Genomic DNA, 20620 nt, shown 5'->3' with positions numbered 1-20620 from the left:
CTTGTGTTTCCATCTGACCCAGTCTGTTGATCACAATACTCCAATTACAACAGTTACTGTTTTTTCTTGAATTGCATTGTACTTTAACTATCCTGTTATTCTGTTATTAGTCTGTTACATGCTCACAATAAATTTGAATTTTGCTATTAGATAAGATAATTAGACTGTCAACGCTCTATTGTTTTTTTTATTTATTATTCCTGAGTCATCATGATGTTTTTGGCATGAGTATCTGTAGTTCTACAATTCAAACATACATATATGTGGAAATAAAAACAACTATTTTGGTATTTTTGATAGTAAAAGACTAAAAGATGAACAAGCACCAATTCTGTGGCCTACAAACAGCATCATGTAATTATAGTGTTCAATTAAAACTGCATTTCTGCATAAGCACAAACAGTAATCGTAGATGTATTTGATTACAATTATTGTCAGACATGAGGTTTGATTTGGGTAACAGCATTCTGCTTTTCTTCAGTCTTGAAGTGTAGTATATAACACTATCCCTAGAGTTTTATTGTTTTATTCTTCTAAGGATAGATGTGTTCAAATGTGATACAGACTATAAAGCTCTCAGAAAATAAATAGGATTTTGCACTATACAAATAAAAACAACATATTTAATAGGATGTACTACAAAGTTATGATAATGAAGAGTTACCCAGTTAAAGTTAAATAAATTCCTGTGTATAATCCAATGCAGTAACTCCGAATTCTATTTATTTTCTATTGTATGTTTTAGGATTCAGTGAATTTTCTCAAAGAAGTCTGTCATTCTTACATTTTCTCATCCTTTATTTTTTCCATTCCAAGGTCACATATGTGCCAAAGCCTGGCCCAGCATGCATCAGGATGATAGCAGGGAAACACCCTTCGAACACAATATGCATCTACGGATGTTGTACAGTTTCATCGTTCAGCCAGAGGGAGGAGATGCTCACAGAAAGCCTCTGCTCTTTGTATTCTTTCAGTCCTTCACATCCCCGACTGTTTAGTATTCATGTCCCACCTCTGGTCCAGCACTGAGGCTGCACCTGTCACATGATGCACAGCGGAGGGTTTGGAGTAAAGTGACGTAGGAAGCCAGGAAGGGCAGCGATACGCAGCTAATATGTGTCTCCTCACGGTGGCTATAAATAGCTGCACCCACAACACCCCCGCTTTATAGCCTGCGTCACTGCTCTCCCATATGACCTAACTCTGCTCACACACTCTCACTAAATGTACACATGTAGTGTTTGTCTTATTGTGTACTTTCTGTCTTAAGATAACCAACCTCTGCAGTATGAGGCTCCTTTACTCCGCTTTTCTGTGCTTCTTTGCACGGATGCTCCAGTGAAACATGTTTTCATGTCTCTTTGCTGCTTTCTTGAACATGCTTCAGCTGATAAATGCACCAGGAATATGAGAGACATCCTTGAAAGCACTACCACATACATGCACAGTAAAACCACATTTAAACCCCAGATTTTAATGAGCTTCATTGGGATTCAAACGGAATCCCTCTCTGACCTCCCCTTGGTCTTTTCTCTTTTAAGTGACTTGATCTACTCAGTGTCTCAGTGGTGTTTTCATGGAGATCCTGTCCTTTCGGAGCCTCCTTTGCCCTCACGTCTGCCACTCCAGCGTTTTACTTGGATGAGTGAGACGGGGGAGGTTTGCTGCTTTACATTCTTCGGGCCTCGCCAAGAACAATTCCACAGGATGTCCTGCTCTTCAGAGCATGCACAGACGCAGCTCTGACGTCAACCATCCTGCAACACACACACACACACACACACACACACACACACACACACACACACACACACACACACTGCCTTCATCGTCGCCTTCACATTCCTCCCACCCCTACGCGGCCTCTCCTGGCATCATTTCCCAGATGTTTCAGTCCTCTGGTATGTTGCACCTTGGAGTGCCCCACATTTCTGTGATCAAACAGTCGCATGCCAGAAATTTGGTCCTCCACATTTCAACAAGGAAAACCACTGACTGACTGGAAACATTAAAAGAATGTCGCCTTCTCTGAAAACACAAAAATACCCATGAAATAGAGCATTTATGGCTCTTCGCTGATCTCAACGGCATTATTTTATACCCTTAAAATATGAATGAATGCTCTCAGTCATTGCTCTTAGCTTAGCCACCTTTTTATCCATACACCACACAACACAAAAAAACCCCATACTGCTGTTTATTTAGCTGCTTATTATATTTAATCTTGTTTATTTTTATATAAATATATCACATAGATCAATGCCAGCATTTCTAGCCTAATGTCAACCTCAGGACTGGCTTTAACAACAAAGATTTCAACTGGAAAATACATATTAAACAGCACCAAACATAAACAATAATGCAATAAAATGATCATAAAGCCTTTGAGAGGCACAATGGAAACACCAGAGTTACTTACCCTTACCAAAAATATCTTCATGTTTACTGTCTTTCAAGAGTTGTGGCCAAGAAATTATGCAGTAACATAAAGTAAAACAGTGTAACTGTTGAAAGAGATAATTACACATTTGTTCTCCAGTAGATTAAGAAATGTATTTCACAAGTTAAAACATGCAAAAATTCTTGATTTAATACACAAACCCAGATATTACATTCTGGCCCTTGTAAGAACAGTAGAATGGCAACTTTAGTGATAGTGCAGGTTGGGACAAAATGACTAAACAGTTTGTATGTACATGTAACAGGATAAGGATTTACTGTACATGTTAAGAATATTATCACAAAAGATTTTGTTTTAGTTGGATCATCAAATTAAATAAGCTTAATCTAATCAATGTATTTAAGACTACATCCTGAGAATGACACTTCAGCCATTTTGATTAAAAAAATATATTTTTTTTGGACATCTAAAAAGAATAAGATGCCTTTTTCTGTACAGTAATATTTTGTATGCCGTCTCAGCTATGCCATCTCTTTCAAAGAGTTTGCCACCCTTTATTTGATATCAGGATGCATCTTGTATTCATTTTTTCTTATTACACCTGTAATAAATATCCATAATAAATGTATTCATATAATTATAGGCAGAGTTCATTTGTGAAAGAATAAGCTGTTCTCAGAAAGTGTGTCTGCAGTCACAGCATTGTTTTCCTCTAAAAGGCATAAAAATGTCCCACGCTGCTGAAAACCATATTTACATTTCATGTCTCTGGTTTCTTGAGTAATTAGATTCTTGTAAACAAGCGGAAAAAGTACTGAGGAGCTTAAAGTGTTCCAAGAACAAACTGGTTTGTAAGATACAACGACAGACATGAAAGGCCGTCAAAGTTTACAGGATGACAAAGAGGAATCCATAGCATCTCTTCTGAATCCATTTGAAAATGTGATATCTCGGTCCTCATATAAGCTTTATTAGGCCAGTTTACTGCAGGGAATAAATAACATTTAGGTCAGTTTAGCTGCTCTGAGCTGATTCCCCCAGTTGAATTAAATCACTGGCCATGTGCTGTTATTTCCGTCTTTCAATCTGTTCCTGCTTTGAGCCAGTTTTCTAAAGTTTTCTGGGGAAAGTTTTAGCACAGAAACAGAAAATGAGTTCTTCAGATGCTGTCTGTTATCATGGAGGCACAGATCAGACCTGTTTTTATGTGGGTGCTGAGACATTTTCACACAGGGATGCACACTGAGGATGCTAAGACTGCAAATAGTGTTTTGGATTAGACTGTGGGTGCAGATGATGTAGAAAATTTGCATGATGCAAAAAGAAAAACAATGGGAACAACAAAACTCTAAACTATCACTTTAAATGACATATTATATTCAGAAACACTCTTTGCAAGGTGGATTCACTTTTAGCTGCAGTTATTATGTGCCAGACAGTAAGATTCAAATCATCAGCTGGGTCAATATATAATCATGGGACTTTTTGTAACATAGTTGACATGTTTCATAGTTGACATTTTTGCTCTTTTCAGGTCTAAAATCAACTTTTCTTTTATTCTAACCAAACACCACATGGCATTTTTAGACAAAGATTCTTCTAAACATTATATATACAATTGAGTAGAATTTAAATAAGTGAGCAAACAGCTGACTTTTAAGCCAACTAGAGGGATAGCTAACCCAAGCTAATTCTAGCCAGCAGGACTTCAGCGAATGCTGGTCCAACATTATGTAAAGGTCTCATAAAGTGAAAATCCCGTTGATTGGGTTTTGAGGTTGTTAGAAACTTGGATGTGTAAAAAAGAGAGCTGTTATGGTATGAAAGCATTTACTTCTGCCATCCCTCAAACTCCATCACAGCTGATCAGCATCCTAACGCTACAGGCCGGTAAGAATTTCACTGAGATAATTGTGTTCCAGTTATAGAAACAACCTGCTCACTGCTTCAAGGTGAGTCATTCTGAATGAGCAGCTGCATACAGTCCACATAGTTAATATACTTTGCTGAGCTGTTTCTGCTAACTTAAATATAGCAGAGCTGCAAGAGTGAACAAAATAGTCTTCATGCACCTCCAGCATCTGGGAAACTGAAGACGGAGTGGATTACTGTTATGCTTGATGATAATGTCACCATAACAATCTGGATGTCCTTAGTGTCAGCTCATTGTGCAGCTAATGTGGCTAACATTACCGTTAGCTTTCATCGTATCCCCACAAGTTAGAGCTCCATGGAAACTCTGGAAACTTTGGTGGAAAATTTAAGACTGATTTGAAACCAGTGAAGTAGTTCTGCGAGGGTGTTTTCATGTCACCTGTTGTGCCTCAATGCTACTTAAACTCAGCGTTTACATCTGTTTACTTCTCTCCTGCTCTCTGTGCTCACATACACTGTCATTTAATGCAGCTGGATTACCAATAAAGCTGTGACTGAAACACAACATGTTAACCAGCAGTCACTTCAGAACCATTTCTGAACTGCTGCTAAACACGTTTTATTGCAACATTGTTCTTACCATACACTTTAGTTGAAAAAAAAAAGAGACTGTGAATGGGAATGTAGTGATATTTCTATTCGAAGTGACTGCAAGAGAGAAAGCTAGAAGACTCTCTGCACTGTCACAGATGCAGAGAGAGTCTTCTTCCTGAGGGGGTGTGGACAGCAGCAGCTAAACTGCATTTAAAGCTACAGACACTGAAACAACCTGTTTAGAACAGGGTTAAATACCAGGAGTTATAGCAAATGAACCATTTTTACAGTATCTGAGCTAAAAAAAAATATCGAAAGACATATTCTGGATGTCTTTCAGTTTTTGGCACAAATGGGATCTTTAAGTAGCTATATGGTGTGTACCTTTATTATTATTATTATTATTATTATTATTTTTTTTTTTACCAAATAACTTTACACAATTCTTTAGGAGGACCAGGTGAAACCAAGCTTTCACTAACATAGACAAATGAAAAAAAAAGTGATTAGATTTGTAGCTGTTTGTGCAGTGGCCATTTAAAATTTTGTTCTTATATTTAGCTTACTTCTATTGAATTAGAGGGACATTCAGTTATTGTGCTTTATTTAGCTGGGGGGTCCACTGTGAGTCTTGTCAGGTGAGGACTGGATCTGACTGATAAATAAAACCTGCATGCTGAACTTCCGCCTCTTGTTTAGCTGGAAACAGCAGTGCAACGCTGTCACCAGGTGGCCAAACACGAGATTACAAAACCATCTCCGGCATCCATCCGTCTCCGTGAGTCTCTCGTCTCCCAACAAAGACACAGTGACAGACTGGAGACGTCTAAATACGAACCAGAGCTCAGCATCGATACCAATACCAATCTGATAACCGATCATTACCTCTCACCAGCAGCTGCCATTCATGATCATCCTGCTGTGAATGAGGGCCGGGCTTCCTCCTCCATCTCACATCACCACCACCACCACCACCACCATCATCATCATCATCATCATCATCATCATCGGTGGGGGTCACGTGGTGCGTCGGGAGCGGGCGGTGGGTGTGTCTAATCGCGTGTGGTTTCATTCATAACTACAGTCTTCATTTGAAGCCCAAATTAAAGTATGCAGACGGGGCAGGCTGCCTGCGGAGCGCTTCAAACGGAGTCTACAGCCGGGTGAGTCCGATCTTTGTGCCTCTCAGTCAGCGCCGGTTAACCCCACCGGTGAGAGTCGTGCTCACGGTGCAGCTAATGTGGTACTATTTCATTATGTAAGCTGTGGGATAGGTGACGACTCCAGATAATCGCAGCATCTGATTTACTGAAGGGACCTAGCTGTGGCAGGGTCCGGCTTCCCGTACGGCTGATGGTGATTTATGTCCCCCCCCCCCCCCCACCCCCCGCAGGCTGAGAGCAGAGACATGGGACAGCCGTGATCGGCGGGTTTTCGGAGCAGAGGGGAAGATGCTGCTGATGCTGATGCTGATGCTGAGGCTGAGGCTGAGCGCCGCCGGCTGCAGCGCATCTCTGTAGCGAGTCTGCACCGAGCGGAGGGACGCTCCATCCACAGCCCGTATAGACCGTAAGGCAGTGCACATCTGGAGCACATCAGCATCCAGTCAGGCTGACATGCAGTCATCCCATCCCTTCCTCCTCCTCATCCTCCCTCCATATGATGGTATTTATACCAGCATGAGCTCCATCAGCGTCTCCTTCATGATGTCTGTCTGAGCCTCGTCCATCTGTCTGTCCGCCTGCTGTTTGTGGTCAAAGCAGAGATGGTGAGGATGCGGATGATGATGAATGAAACATGGCATTAGACCTGGGAAACTAACACGTGCACGCACACACACGCACGCACGCACGGTCACACTTTGTTTGAGGTTTTTGTTTCTCCACCAGTCGGGCTCAGTGTTTGGAATTTTACTTCACTATTTGCTGACAAAATGATGAATGATGGAGCTGACAAGTCCAGCTGATGGCCCGATGAATATTTATCATCACCTACGATTACTGGGAAATGAAAAGTAGAAAAAAGTTGTAAAGTAAAAAAACAAAAATATAATGAAAGAACATAAAATAACATAAAAGTCTTGTGGAATTTTAGGCATATTTTCCATAAACTTGGCACTTTTGCAAACTTTTGAACCTCAACTAGGGTTAATAAAGATAATCAAAATAATATATTAAAATTTACAGTAATGGCATAAACAGGGGATATATATATATATATATATATATATATATAAATAAAAAATATTCAAATTCTGATGTTGCTCTGACTTTAACTGCAACATAAATGTTACATAATAACACATATCTAAAACCATATAAGAAGACATGCCCATGAAGAACAATGTCTACTTTAAACTATATATTTAGAATCTCAATATGTTACGTCCACAAGTATGTATAATTAGATGTATGCTGAGATGAACACAGTTAGAGGGTCATAAAATCATAACAGACGACAGCTGTGTGATTATAAAATTGCATTTTTTCACCCTAGTTTACAGCATTTGTGGGTTTAAATACTGTTTGGCTCAACAGACAGAGTTTGTCATGATTGACTCACGTTATTAACATTTAACAGTGCCTGTGTCATGTCTTACAGAAATCAGTGGGGATTAGTTTGGGGCGGCGCGTTCATGGACATAAACGCAGAAAGTGAAGTAGTTTGACTGACATAATGTTTCAAAATAGAGATTCATAACACCATGAGTGTACGTGCAGATAAAAAATAGACACAATACAAGTATGAGTCAATGAACTGATCAATGGACTGCTTGCATGTGGAATTATCCAATAATATTATCATTAATCAGTTAATTCATTTGCAAAATCAGTTTAAACTCTGCTTTAAAATGTTTCTGCTTCTGCGTCAACTGTGGCCTTGCCCAGCTGTAATAAAGACTAAAGAAAAGAAAGAAAACTGACAGACTGCAGGCAAGGACGATCTGTATATTGTATAAGATCATGTTGTTTAATTCTCCTGAAAGATACTTTAAATTTAAAGCATCTCAGCTGTTTATTCAATCAGCAAAGAGAAGACAGATGTTTTTCCCACATCTGTTCTGAGAGGAAAAGAAAAAAAAATCAGGCAGGATATCATGCAAGCTGATTTAAAAATAAATAAATAAAATCACTGTTTTATCTATAAACTGTAAAATGTGAAATCAATAAGCTGGTTTGTTTGAAGATCTGAGCAAAAGAGAGAAACCCTCGAGACAAAAACACACATGAGGACAAAATGACCCGTTGGCACTAACTGAAGATAATTCAACAGAACAAGAATTTCTTCGGTGTGTGTGTGTGTGTGTGTGTGTGTGTGTGTGTGTGTGTGTGTGTGTGTGTGTTTGCTCTTTAGAGCTTCATTCACATCATAGTTACCTTGAGCTGTTGGTATGTATGAGATATTACATAAAATATGACTCTCACATGGAGAGGGAATGTGCTGCAGTGTTACCAGCATGTGTGAAGAATTCAATCACGGACTGGTGTTACACAAGCTGCACTCTGTGTACATACTTATGTGCGGTCGGCTCCTTTTTCTTCCTCTTGTATGTTTCTGCAGAAAAGGTCATTTTAAAGCTCAGACCAGACAGTTTGGAGTCAGAGTTGGGAGATCATTGTGAAGGTTACTGTGTTGTCAGTGGATGTTGGCGAATCTTTAGACGGTGATGGAGTTTAACGCACAGGAATCAATCCAGACAACAAATATTTCTGGTATGCTGAGGTCCCATTACACCAGTTTTACACCAGCTGACTTGTTGTTAGAGCTTATTAAAGTCAGAGAAATAACCCTTGTGGTGTATCATCGCTGTTATCTTTGGTTGGGTTGGTCTGGAAACAGAAAGGCTACATTACAAACGGGATATTTGAGGTTTAATTACCAGGCACTGAGGGTCTCATAAAAATGGAATAAAAGTCAACTGTCTCAGCCTCTGCAGCATCAAGTCTGGCTATTCATTATCTTTAATGTGACTCTCATTAGTCTCCCAAAATTAGTCCTGAAACTATAGAGTCCGGCTTTTAGAAATACTGAGCATTTTCAGATGTTTCATGTTAATTAAAGTGTTAGGTCATACTTCCTGCTTCTCTCTCATTTTAATTTCTGATTCTTTAAATGCCTTAAAAACTCAATAAGTGTAATTTATCTTTTAAAAAATAACAAACTCCTATTCAGGTTGTTAAAACTCAAATGTCCAAAAACAACACTAGTAACATGACTTCATGAAAAGTCTAATGAAGCAGGACTATAAGGTGCTTCTTCATCTGTGTGATAAGTAACAATTTTGACCACAGTGTGAAGAAGTACATGCACACTGCTGTATCATTCTCAGTGTTCCTTTTGTTTAATAAGGACATAGTAAGGTTTGACCGCAAATAGTCTTCCTCTGCTACGGTGAGGCCATAAATGAGCTCTGACACCTGTCACACATTATCTGTGAATTAGCATTAGAACATCTGGGCACTGTAGTTTTAAAGTTTCCAAACTTTTCTGCCCCTGATTTCCAAAATAATAGTCGCAGGGTAGCACTATCCATCCCTGGAGGTGCAGGAAACATAAAACACAGTCAAGTCAAATCATTGTTATTTATATGGCACATTAAAAGCAAGAGCTTTCCACTAAAGAAATAAGGTTGGTGTTATGAATTAACCTAACAAGTTTAAATACTGAGGATAAGACCCTACAGTGTTCATGATAATGTGAAATTACCCAAAACCTCACAAAACTATATAAAATACAAATTTACCTAACTATAATAAATTAATCATGAAGATTTGCAAGGACTTTCTAGAAGTCAAAAAGCTTTCTTTTTATTATTATGATGATTATTTATTTATCTATTTATTTTCCTAGGACATGTGCGCACAGCTGCGGACACACATGGGCATAATGGCAACACAAAGTTACACAACAGCCTAACAACCACAGTAAATTTCATAGGTAATTATTACAGGCAGAATAGTAGCAGAATGCATTAGTCAAAGTAATCTTTGATTTTATCTGATTCCTGGAACTTATCTTGCATCAGTGTCTCGAGACCCCTCGAGGGATCCCGGCCCTCACTTTGAATCATCACAATGAATTATTCTTGTGTGTTTTTTAACTGTCTCTGTACAAATTTGGAGGTTTTTGGATAGAAAATCAAGCTGCTCTGCTTTAAATGCTAATTTGATGGATCAATTCAACACTGACTCAGGTCTTCTGATTGGATTTGTTGAGAAAATGACGGCTGTGATGGTATACTGCAAAAACTCAAAATCTCACCAAGTCTATTTATCTTATTTTTAGTCAAAATGTCTCATCCCACCTGATTTAAGATAAATTCACTTAACAAGTGACATTTCAGCAAGATGGAGGGACTTGTTAAGTAGTTAAATATCTTGTTAAGTCAAACAATCTTGAAATTATCTTGTTTCGAGTTGTATTTTACAAGAAAACTCAAAATAAGTTTAACACATCTCAAATTAGGAGGTCACATGAAAGCAAAAATCTATTTTTGAGTGAAAAACTACTATTTTTTTTAAGCATGTCTGGCTTATTTTAAGACACTTAAGCTTGACAATCCTGGTAAAATATAGCTTCAAATAAGTTTTCCCAGCTAATTTTAAGATCTCAATATTCTAAATGACATACCTTACTTCCAGAAATCTTACCAAGCCATTTTTCACTTGTTCTATTGGCAGATTTTTTCACTTATTTCAAGGTAAAGGTTCCTTGAAATAAGTTGTTTTTTTTCTTGTTTTGAGAGGGGCATTTTTTTCCAGTGTATTGATCAAATATTCTGCACTCCGTTAACAGGGAAGGTATTACTGCGTAGAAGGAAGCAGCTCTGTCTGACACTCTTCACTTCTCTTCATCCTCTGCAGGGTTCGATCACACCGACCTGGACCATGAGCAATGATCTGCCTGTTCTGACAAGTCTGACTGAGAACTCCACTGTGAGTATCAACCCTCCCCTCCCTGTCCACAGCCACACCTTCACATCAGCTGCTGTCTCTCCACTTCTGCTGGAGACAACACTTTAGTGTCAATCTGGACTTCAACCACAGCAGGAGAGGCTGCCAAAAACAGACGTGTTGAGTTAACAGCACGGTGTTCCAGTAACAGGTATTATATCCCAGGTGGAGCGGCGGTGGATGATCTGATCTGTAGCCAAAGAGGATTTGACTCCAAAACAGAACCGAGTGTGCTGCAGCTGGCTCTGGGGGACGAGGAGGGGTATATTTGAGCTGGTGGCGATTATCGGACAGTTAGTGCAGAGGCAGAATTGACCGTTGTTTGCCTCCACAGAGTGTTAGAAACATGGCCTGAAGTACTGGCGAGAGGCTCCGCTGCTCTCACTGATTGATTGTGTTGTTCTTGCTGTTTGGCTGAGCTTGTAAAAGCAGCAGATTTCATTAAGTTACAGACGCCCTGACGAATCTTCTGTGTGTTTGTGTGTTTGCCTGCTGCACATGTAACTGTGTGTGTAGCTGTCATGTGATGGAGCTGCCGGTCTACACGCACACACACGGCTTCAAACATGCTGAACTGTGGTCTCTCCGGAGTCTGAATGTAGGCTACCGCAGCATCTAATGAATATGGAAATATATTCTGTTTATGTGTGACATGGGGCTCAGTTCAACATGCTGCGGCCTCAAGCAGGTTTGAGGTTGAATGAAAAGGGGTGGGGAAAAAAGTGTGTTTTCATCTGCTGTAACACACACCATCATCAGCCTTTTCTGGGTTCATGAGCAGGGAATGACAGCTTCCTCCGTAGAGTGACTCTCTGCTGTTAGATTGAGCTTGTGATGGGAGCTGACGCAGACTGATTGATGCTTGTATATCAGCGGCCTCACAGAAGAGCCTTTACCAATTATAGCGGAAGCAGAGTCACCATAAAATCCGCTGTTTTTGCTCTTTTTCTCTAACACACCTCCATTGGTTGATGGACAGCTGCGGTTGTTTTTACTCTCTAGAGTAAAGTGGATGTATTTGGAGTTTGGACTGCTGGTCAGATAAAATAAAAAGGGGTTGAAAGATGAATTATTACAAACTGAAAAACTCAAGCAGCAGCCTTTGGGTTAAAATGACCTTGGTGCTGCTCCCATTAAGGTCATCATCATCTAAAAGTCAGACTGTGCTCTGAGAGGAGCTTCTCCACTCCACCTTCAAACCACATTTTCATACGTCACACAACGTTAAATGCTGCAATAAATGAATATTCCATTTGCAGTGGCTCTTTTAAAAAAAAAAGTGGCATAGAAAGAAGAGCTAGGAAAGTCTAGTGAGGGGATTGCTCATGTGCGTCGGCATCCTCCTCCTCCGATTTCCATTTTTAGCCTGCGGAGGCCTCATTTCCCCCTCAATGAGAAGAGCTGGGAAATTGAATTAAGGGTCTCGCTGACGTTTCGATTAGCATCCCCAGGCTCACTCAGCCAAGACTGAGAGTATTAATCAGAAGAGAGCAGTTGTGTCGTCTCTGAGAGCGTGTGAACGGGCAGCCAGGATGTATATGAGTGGATAAGAATCGCTGTGAGGAGGCAGCGACTTAAGAGAGTCTTTCAGCGTTAATTCCACTCATTAAATATTACGGCGCTTAGCTGACGGCGTAATGCGACAAAGAGATTCCTCACTGCTGCCGAGTTCAAAGGGAGAAGAATCAATTACTGTCCCAGCAGGATGAGATGCAGCCACCGAGTTCATGGCAACAAAACATGACAACAGATGAATGTAAGCCTCTGCCTTATTGTTCTGTTAAAGGGATGAGTTATGAGCTGCAGCAATGCAACGTGAATACAAGAGGCAGTGGAAATAGAATGGATGTTGTGCAACTCAGACAATAAGGATACAGAGAGCACCGAGGACTGGCTGATCTTAAAGGGTGATGTTACACAGTGTGAAGATCTGAAAACAAATGCATTGTTCTGTTTTTTTTTTTTTACGATACTTTAATTCTACTCATAACTCTAAGTGTCTTTTATATGTTGCATTGATCAAAAATGAAGGATGAAATCTAGGTTTTCTTTGCGACATGTTAGCATTAACACATTTATAGGTTGGTGTTATGTCCGTGCTGTGTTTATATGTTGCTTTGCTGGCCCCAAGTGGCCACAAAAATCTGTTAATGCAGCTTAAAGTTAAACCACAGAGTTATTTACAGCAAAATGCACCGGAGTTTTAAATGTAAAGGTGTTCACTAGGCAGAAAGGCACTCTCCAGACATTACAATACAATATGTGTTAAAATGTCTGATTAATGTACATGTAAGCAGCATTTTAGTGTTGTAGCTGATGGAGGTTATATTCACTAATAGTAATTTCCCTCTGAAACATAACAGAATATACAGTACAGCAGGGAAAAATGGCAATAGTCAAGTAAAGTGGAAGTAGCTAAAATAAAGCACTTGTGTGCAGGTACTACTACAAGAGTACTAATCTGTGTTCATGGTTGTACACCACCAGGATGTGCCAGTGTCGGCCGGCCAGGTGGAGAACTATGTGCTGCTGTTGGTGCTACTGAGCGTCTTCGCCGGCGGGACGCTGGTCCTGCTCTCCCTGCTGCTGCTCTTCTGTCACCGCTGCTGTATGGGTGGACGGCGCTACTCCAGGTGGGTGCTACACCTGCAGAGTGACACACTGTGTGGGCCTGATCAGGGATTGTAGGAGCCGCTGTGACTCTGACAGCTTCTATTAAAGCTGTGCTGAGTGTGAAATGGAAAGCTGTGATGTGACTAAGCATTTTCTGCTTCTGTGAAAGAGCACACACTGTAAAACCCATTTCCTTCTTTCAGAGCCAGCGATGACCCTGAGAAGACAAACACTACTTACGCTGAGGACTCTCAGCCCACGCAAGGTCAGAGCTGCGTATTTCTTAAGTTTATCCGCACGTGTACTCAGGCCCACTGTCGTCACTAACTCCATTATTTCTCTCCCTTGGTGTGTCCTTGTCATCGTTGTCACTCAGAAATCACCATTCGTCTGGATGAATCAGACGCACTCTCAGCATCCAGCTGTCACGATGGAGAGTCAGAGCGATTTGTCTCCACGGGATCGACTGGACGCAGAGTCTCCTTCAATGAATCTGCACTTTACGAACAGGAGAAGACGACTCAGGACAAAGGACGCAGGTATAGTTCAACAGATATATCATTACTGTGACAAGCCGTTCACTGGAATTTGATCAAGATGTTTAATCCTTACTCTCAGGTACACTCTGACTGAAGGAGACTTCCACCACCTGAAGAAGGCCCGGCTGACCCACCTCCACCTGCCTCCAGCCCCCTGTGACCTGAAGATCCTCACCATCATGGAGTGCGACTCAACGGAGAGCAGCACCATCAACATCAGTGAGACTTCAGCTCCTAAACTGCCCCTCTCCATCTACCAGGTATCTCTGCTGTATGAAATTCATATTCATGTTGGGTGTAGCCTCTGCAACAGACAGATTTCACATGATCCGCATACAAAATAGTTTTCTCATTTCTCTGCAGCCCACAGAGAGGAGAGTCCCTGACTGGATGGGTCAGAGCCTCAGTGGAGGTCTACCAGGAGACCCCCACCACTCCATCATTCTGGACCAGGGACCCAGGCAGCAACCTCCTACCATGAAACCACAGCACACACGCTCCCAGACAGTGAGTTTTTACACTCTCTGTGTTGAAAATGAAGACATGTCCAGTGAATAATGCTGGTCAGTAAAGGGTAGCATTGTCAGTCACGTTTTGTGCTGACTGAAATATTTACTTGATGGATTCCACTGAAATTTTACCGCTTTTACAACAACTCTATCAACCCTAAGCAATGTCTGGCCATTTTTTTTGCTCCTGTCAGTAATTTCACTGCAATGTAAAGCACAACCATGGGTAGAAAGAACTATGAAATGTGCTTTATGTCACATGAAATGGTTATAATGCCATAAATTATCTTTAAAAAAAAGAAAAGTTTAATTTATTTGATTATTAGACAAAAATTTAACATGTACAATGTTTTTTTGCTAATGCCCATAGTTGTTACCAATACTGAGAAAAAAAAGACTCTACGTAGTGTAGATATTTAACTACTTACATCTCTCATCTGCTCATCCGTCTGCAGTTCAACCTAGTTCACCCGAAAACTTTTTTTTTTTTTTTTTGTCAGGTGACATCTGCAGCAGTCACTAATGGCTTCTGAGTTGAGCGGAGGAGCAGTTTTTTACAGAATGTGGTGGAGCAAATAGTATTTAAAAAACAAATAAAAAATGTGTCAAGAAGAATAAAGTTGTTTTGATGGAATTTTAAGCTTAGATTTGGTTCATCTTCCCATCAGAACTGCATACCACAAATGATACATTCAAGGGCCAACAGAAAGCTGAAAATCTGATGTTTCTTTCTGGTCTTCCCCGTTGTGGCTCTGATAAAACGTATCATTTTGGCAATTTTCAAAAGATAAAATGCTCTTTTAAACTCACAAGTAGGCTCATGGGTCATAGAGTTAATGGTTCCTGGATGATGAATTCTAAATTTGCTGACTAAAACCCTGAACAACTGAAACGTCATACGTACTAAACGCCGGTATTGTGAGCATGTGAGTGTGTTTCTCAAAGTATCGCTGTCACGGAGCTGCTTGCATGAACAAAGACTTGAATATTATTTTATCACTTTCCCAACAGGAGCTCAGCTGCTTGGTGTTTTTATTGACACTACAGGATTTTTATGATGGTGCTAATAAAACAACAACAACATTTGCAGTTCAGGCTGTGAGAATAGTTTAACGCTGACACTTTAGTCATGCTTTACTTCCTACTGGAAATAACATTTCTGTTTAGATGAAATGAATGTATTTCATCAAAATACGACAAGTAATAAGTTTTCTTTTTTTTTTTTTTAACAGAAATCAAAAGCATGCATTTAGACCATTTGGCCAGAAATACATGTGCAAAGTGCAGATTTATCCACTTGTATCAAGCATAAACAAAGCTGTGAAAAGCAGCTGCCACAGGCTGAAACCTACTGATGCACTGTGACATCAGTCATCACTGCAACTGAGTGACAAAATGACAAACTGCTGTCCCTTGAGGGCTTTGCCTCTGCCCATCATGATTCATCTCAGCCTGTCTGCCTCAACCCCTCCTTAATGTGTCATCACCTCCCTGTATCCTCCTCTCCCTTCATCTCTTCTGTCAGATGGAGGCTATCGGGGACAGGGGGGAGGCTGAGAGCGAAAGGGGGCAGAGAAGAGAGTCGACTCCGGCTCCAGGCCAGACTTCAGTTCTACATTTCTTCTCCAAGTTGCGGCGCCACGCCAGTCTGGAGGGAGCAGGGCCTTACTTTAGGAGGTGGAAGTTCGACACCAGTCACCGGGCTGCCAGTCTGGATGCCAAAGGTTTGTATGCATGACAGCAGTGAATGAGCAAGATGGGACTTGTGGGTAATGTCTTGCATTGCAAAAAACATCTACATCACTTGGTATTCATATGAATTTCTACCAGGATCCCCCAAGAGAAGGCCCTTTCAGAGACAGAGAGCCGCAAGTGAAACTACTGATCACACAGAAGATGACTCTTCTCCTCTCCGAGATGAGGCCATTGAATCTTTCCCACACACTCCCATCCAGACCAGTGGCCTCCAGTCGCTCTCTGCGGACTCTCTGACTCTTCCCACATCTGCACCAACATCTTCAGTCTTCCTCAGCAGGTACATCTCTGCCCATAACACTGTGACGTAAACCATGCCATTTCCACAATTACTGATTTCTCTTCTCCATCTGTGCAGGTTAAAACTGGAGGCCATGGTGGAGGTAGGTAGCAGCAGCACCAGGAGAGAGGAACTCTGTTTGCCATCAGACAGGTGTCTGGCCCAGAGGCAAGAGGAAGCTACAGTTAATGGAACAGAAGAGGAGAAAGAAACGATGTTGGGTGGAGCTATAAGATCAAAAGCAGGAGACGAGCTACAATCAGCAGAAGATGACGACTTGTTCGGGATACAACAAAAAGCGGCCATTCAGGAAAGGTTTGAAGACATGTTAAAGAAAAGTAAAGACACAAAAGCAGACAGTGGGATGACAGATGTGGGGAAAAAGAAAGAGGTGGAGATAGATGATGGAGATGAGGTGGTGTTGGGAGCTGAGGCCAGACGAAGGACTGACTCAGGCTCATCTTTTTCCTTCATGATTCGCCAGGAGAGCTTGGAGGCCCCTCCTTCCCTATACAAAGACATTTGGAGCTTGCGAGCCTCTCTGGAACAATACGCCTCCTCAGACCAGAGCAGCACAGATCGGGAGTCCATCCGCAGTGACGCCGACAGCATCTCATCCCTCGGTGGTGCAGGAGCTCGATCAGGTCTGGACAGCTGCTTGTCCCAAGACCTGGACGATGAGCCTGAGGGAGAAGGGGAGGGAGAAGTGATGGATGGAGGAACCAGAGGGGCATCAGGTGTAGACAGTGAGATGGGGAGTGGAGCAGGGGGAGAGGTTGAGGGGGGAAACAGGAAGCTCCTCCAAATGGACAGCGGCTATGCCTCAATAGAAGCACCGTCCAGGGCCCCTGACGAGATGCGACTGTTCGGGACTCCTGGAGCCCCTCGAGGGAAGACAGCATCTGAGAGAAGGTTGTTTTTCACAAGCTCTGGAAGAAAAGGCTCAGTGTGCGAGAGCATCGAGGCCCGGCAGTTTCAGGAGGAGCTGGAGGAAGAGATGGCGGACGGCATGGACAGAGATGGGAAACTCAAGGAGGAATCTCAGACTGGCAGCCAGTCTCTCACCCTTCAGGAACCATATCAGCTTATGAAGTCCCTTCATCCTCAGAAGTCTCCAGAATCACAGACACAGCTGATGTCTCCACTGGTGAAGCCAATCTCACAGCCCTCGAGTCCCCACCGACCTCGTCTCCGCCGCCGTGACTACAGCATCGATGAGAAGACAGATGCCCTTTTTAACGAGTTCCTTCGTCACGACCCACGGTTTGACCAGCAGGACTCTCCGTTACGCTCCAGGCACCGATCCAGAGTTCACCTCCGGAAACAGTGGCAAAGACATAAGCAATACAGTGACCCAGGGTCCAGCACCGGGGGAAGGTACTCCCCATCTTTGGAGAGGCAGCGGTTCACTCCTCTTAGGAGGGGAGACAGCGCCGGCTACCCTCTGGACACCAGATATCACAGCACCCTCTCACGCATCGCAAGTGCTGCCGATGAAGAAGCCAGCGAGGTTGCAGCTTCTGAGGAGGCAGCCAAAGAGAGAGCAGAGGGCAAAGATCAATCAAGTGAAGGAGCTGCGGGAGACTCTGCCGGTGGAGCGGCCAGCAAAACATCCGAAGCAAACGACACAACAAAAAGCAGCTCTGACTGTGCGCCGTCGACTGGTGAGACCGAAGGCTGCCAAATCTCTACAAACAAGGACTCAGAAAGCACAAGCAGCCAGCCTGTGGGCACGGCGACTGCACAAACGAGCTACATGGATCCAAGAGTCGACAACAGGAACAACAACAGCAGTCAGGCCATTTTATCCGAGGTTTCGCTGCAGGCAGAGAGCAGTCTGACAGACAAGCTGGTGGTGTCGGTGGAGGAGAGGCTTTACAGCGGCCTGCGGAGTGCAGAGAAGCTCAGCCAGGGAGGATCAGAGCGTGTGCTGACTGTGTCTCACACAGCCTCACCTGGATTCAGCCCCATTTAGTCTGTTAACATCCTCTTCATCACTTTATTTCAGATCTATTGTCTGTAGACCAAACGTCTGAACACAAAGGTCCACAGCATCTCATGTGTTAGATACTCTGTCAGTTTCTGCATCTTGTAAAGGACAGAACTACCTTCTCGATGGCCAGTCTATTCAAGCATCTCCACTCAGACCTTAACTGCCACTGTGATGCCATGTGACATGTGATGCCCCTTTCTATTGGTTATCATTCTTCAAAATCAAACGCACCCATCGCAGAGCTTAGAAAATATAGACCCATGATTAGAAAATTTCAATATTTTCAGACTTAACTGTGAATTGTTAGCATGCTACTGTAGGTCAAAACAATGTGTATGTGAATACTGTACAGTTTTAAGTCTAAAACAAAAAGCACTTTGGCGGAAAGAAAGTTAATGATGGTGTTTGTCACCCATTTCTCTCATTTTAAAACCATATCTTCCTCAAGTGTCCTTCTTGTCTCGATCATCGTGAGCGTAAATGTGTGCGAGAACTGCTCTGTTTGTATCTGCAGAAAGGAAGAGGAAGACCGTGTTAAAATGCTTCAGCGCTTGCAGCCAATGAACATCATATCAGCAGATCTGGAGATAACACATTATATATCGTAAAAGGGAAAACAGATGGGATGCCCAGATGATACAGTCAACACAGTGGTGGGAGAATGTGCATCAGATAGCTGTATTTGAACAGTTTTTATTTTGTCAGTCATCTGTCCCTGTTACACATCTTAATTAAGGAGGCGGTATCCAGAAGCTTCCGTGGGCTCGACTGGAGTGTTGCTGGGACTCTGCTGAGGGAAAACTGACAGATGATGTTTAAAGTCACTGACTCAGGAGCCTCTCAGGCTTTCAGACAGATGGTCCGGTCACAGAGATGACACTGTGAAACGTAGAGGTGGAAACTGAAAAGCAGCGGCACTGTTTGTTCTCAAATCCCAGCAAGAAAGGGATAAAACTCGCTGTGTGCTACCAAATCAGAGCGAGATGTTCTATATTTTCACTGTCAACAAATCCAGTGAAAAACTCACAATGCACTGATCCTACTACGCCTCAGAGCTAATTCTTTCAGAGCTCCATTGTTGTCTAAAATCTATTAGATACACATCAGTGAGCCACATGCTTGGACTGTGCAACATGTTCCTTCATTACAGTGAACAGCCACTTAAATCTGAGCTATAAATGAATATTAATCTCCAGATGAAAATACTTTCCTCACAATGCACTATTTATGTTTGGTTTCAAATGTCATAAACTGGTTAAAAATGTCCACAACTTACAAAATTAGAAGAGGATCTTATTAGTGCACCACAAAAAGCTTTTAAATAGCCAAGGCTTATGGAGGGGGGTTCTGTGGTAGAAAAAAATCTTTATTTTTAATATTTACAGTCAAATCTAAGGATTAATAAACAATGAAAACTGATTGGTGAGTTGGCTTTTCTTGAATATAAAAGCCTGTTGAAGATAAGAAGCCATCGGTGATGAAACGTATGTAAAAATATTCAATAAAACATGATCAACACGTACATTTTACTGCTAAGACAGGGCACTCTAAAAAATCTCTTGGTTTAATAATCCAGTTTAAATTCTTTTCTACCTCATAACCCTTGTGAGCCTCAATAGCAGTCATGCCTTCCTTCAAACTATCACTTTGTCCACTCAAGCAGTGCAACTCCCAGTGATTTTTACTACACAGGGAAGAAGGACATCCTCACATCAGAGAAGCTCCAACCACAGAAAGGTTATTTGATCTGTAGATTTTAGGTTTTTACGTATCAAAAGATCTCAGATTGAACAGCTTTTCACTCTCTTCTAAGTGCTCTGCATTCACGGGAAACCGCGTCTCTTCGCCATCAGCTGCAGGTTTTAAAGCGTGATGAAGATGGTCACCTGGGTAACTGCAATGGTTGATACAGCGTGTCCCTTTTTCTTCTTGGAGAGACTTCTGTTCGAGCTACATTGTTTATCTTTTGAAATTCACGTCTTTGTCCTCATTCATGGTGAACCATCTGCTTTATTGTAAAATGACTAGAGCAAGAAAATTTAAACGTCTTGCAGCCTTGACGAAGGCCAGACTTTGTGGGACCAACTGAGGCAATTATCTCAATCTG

At 41.8% G+C, this 20620-nt stretch overlaps 1 protein-coding gene across 5 annotated transcripts; it reads left to right on the top strand.

The window, feature by feature from the left end:
• Positions 1–5790: 5790 nt before the first annotated feature.
• Positions 5791–18965, top strand: LOC111572303 (voltage-dependent calcium channel beta subunit-associated regulatory protein). Of its 5 annotated transcripts, XM_023275904.3 has the most exons (11): positions 5791–6033; positions 6264–6439; positions 10735–10806; positions 13312–13457; positions 13641–13702; positions 13814–13976; positions 14056–14236; positions 14340–14483; positions 16011–16209; positions 16316–16520; positions 16599–18965. In XM_023275904.3, exons 3-11 carry the CDS (start codon positions 10759–10761, stop codon positions 18493–18495), a joined length of 3045 nt encoding a protein of 1014 aa, XP_023131672.2. In that variant the 5' UTR covers positions 5791–6033; positions 6264–6439; positions 10735–10758; the 3' UTR covers positions 18496–18965. The 5 variants fall into 5 exon arrangements, with proteins under 5 accessions (XP_023131672.2, XP_035806691.2, XP_035806692.2 ...); XM_035950798.2 differs by lacking the exons at positions 5791–6033; positions 6264–6439 and adding an exon at positions 6515–6535; XM_035950799.2 differs by lacking the exons at positions 5791–6033; positions 6264–6439 and adding an exon at positions 6590–6638.
• Positions 18966–20620: the final 1655 nt, after the last annotated feature.

This window comes from Amphiprion ocellaris, chromosome 10, assembly GCF_022539595.1.
Source record: "Amphiprion ocellaris isolate individual 3 ecotype Okinawa chromosome 10, ASM2253959v1, whole genome shotgun sequence".
NCBI lineage: Eukaryota > Metazoa > Chordata > Actinopteri > Pomacentridae > Amphiprion > Amphiprion ocellaris.
The sequence above is the reverse complement of the archived record's forward strand: the minus strand, read 5'-3'. Positions and strand labels throughout refer to the sequence as shown.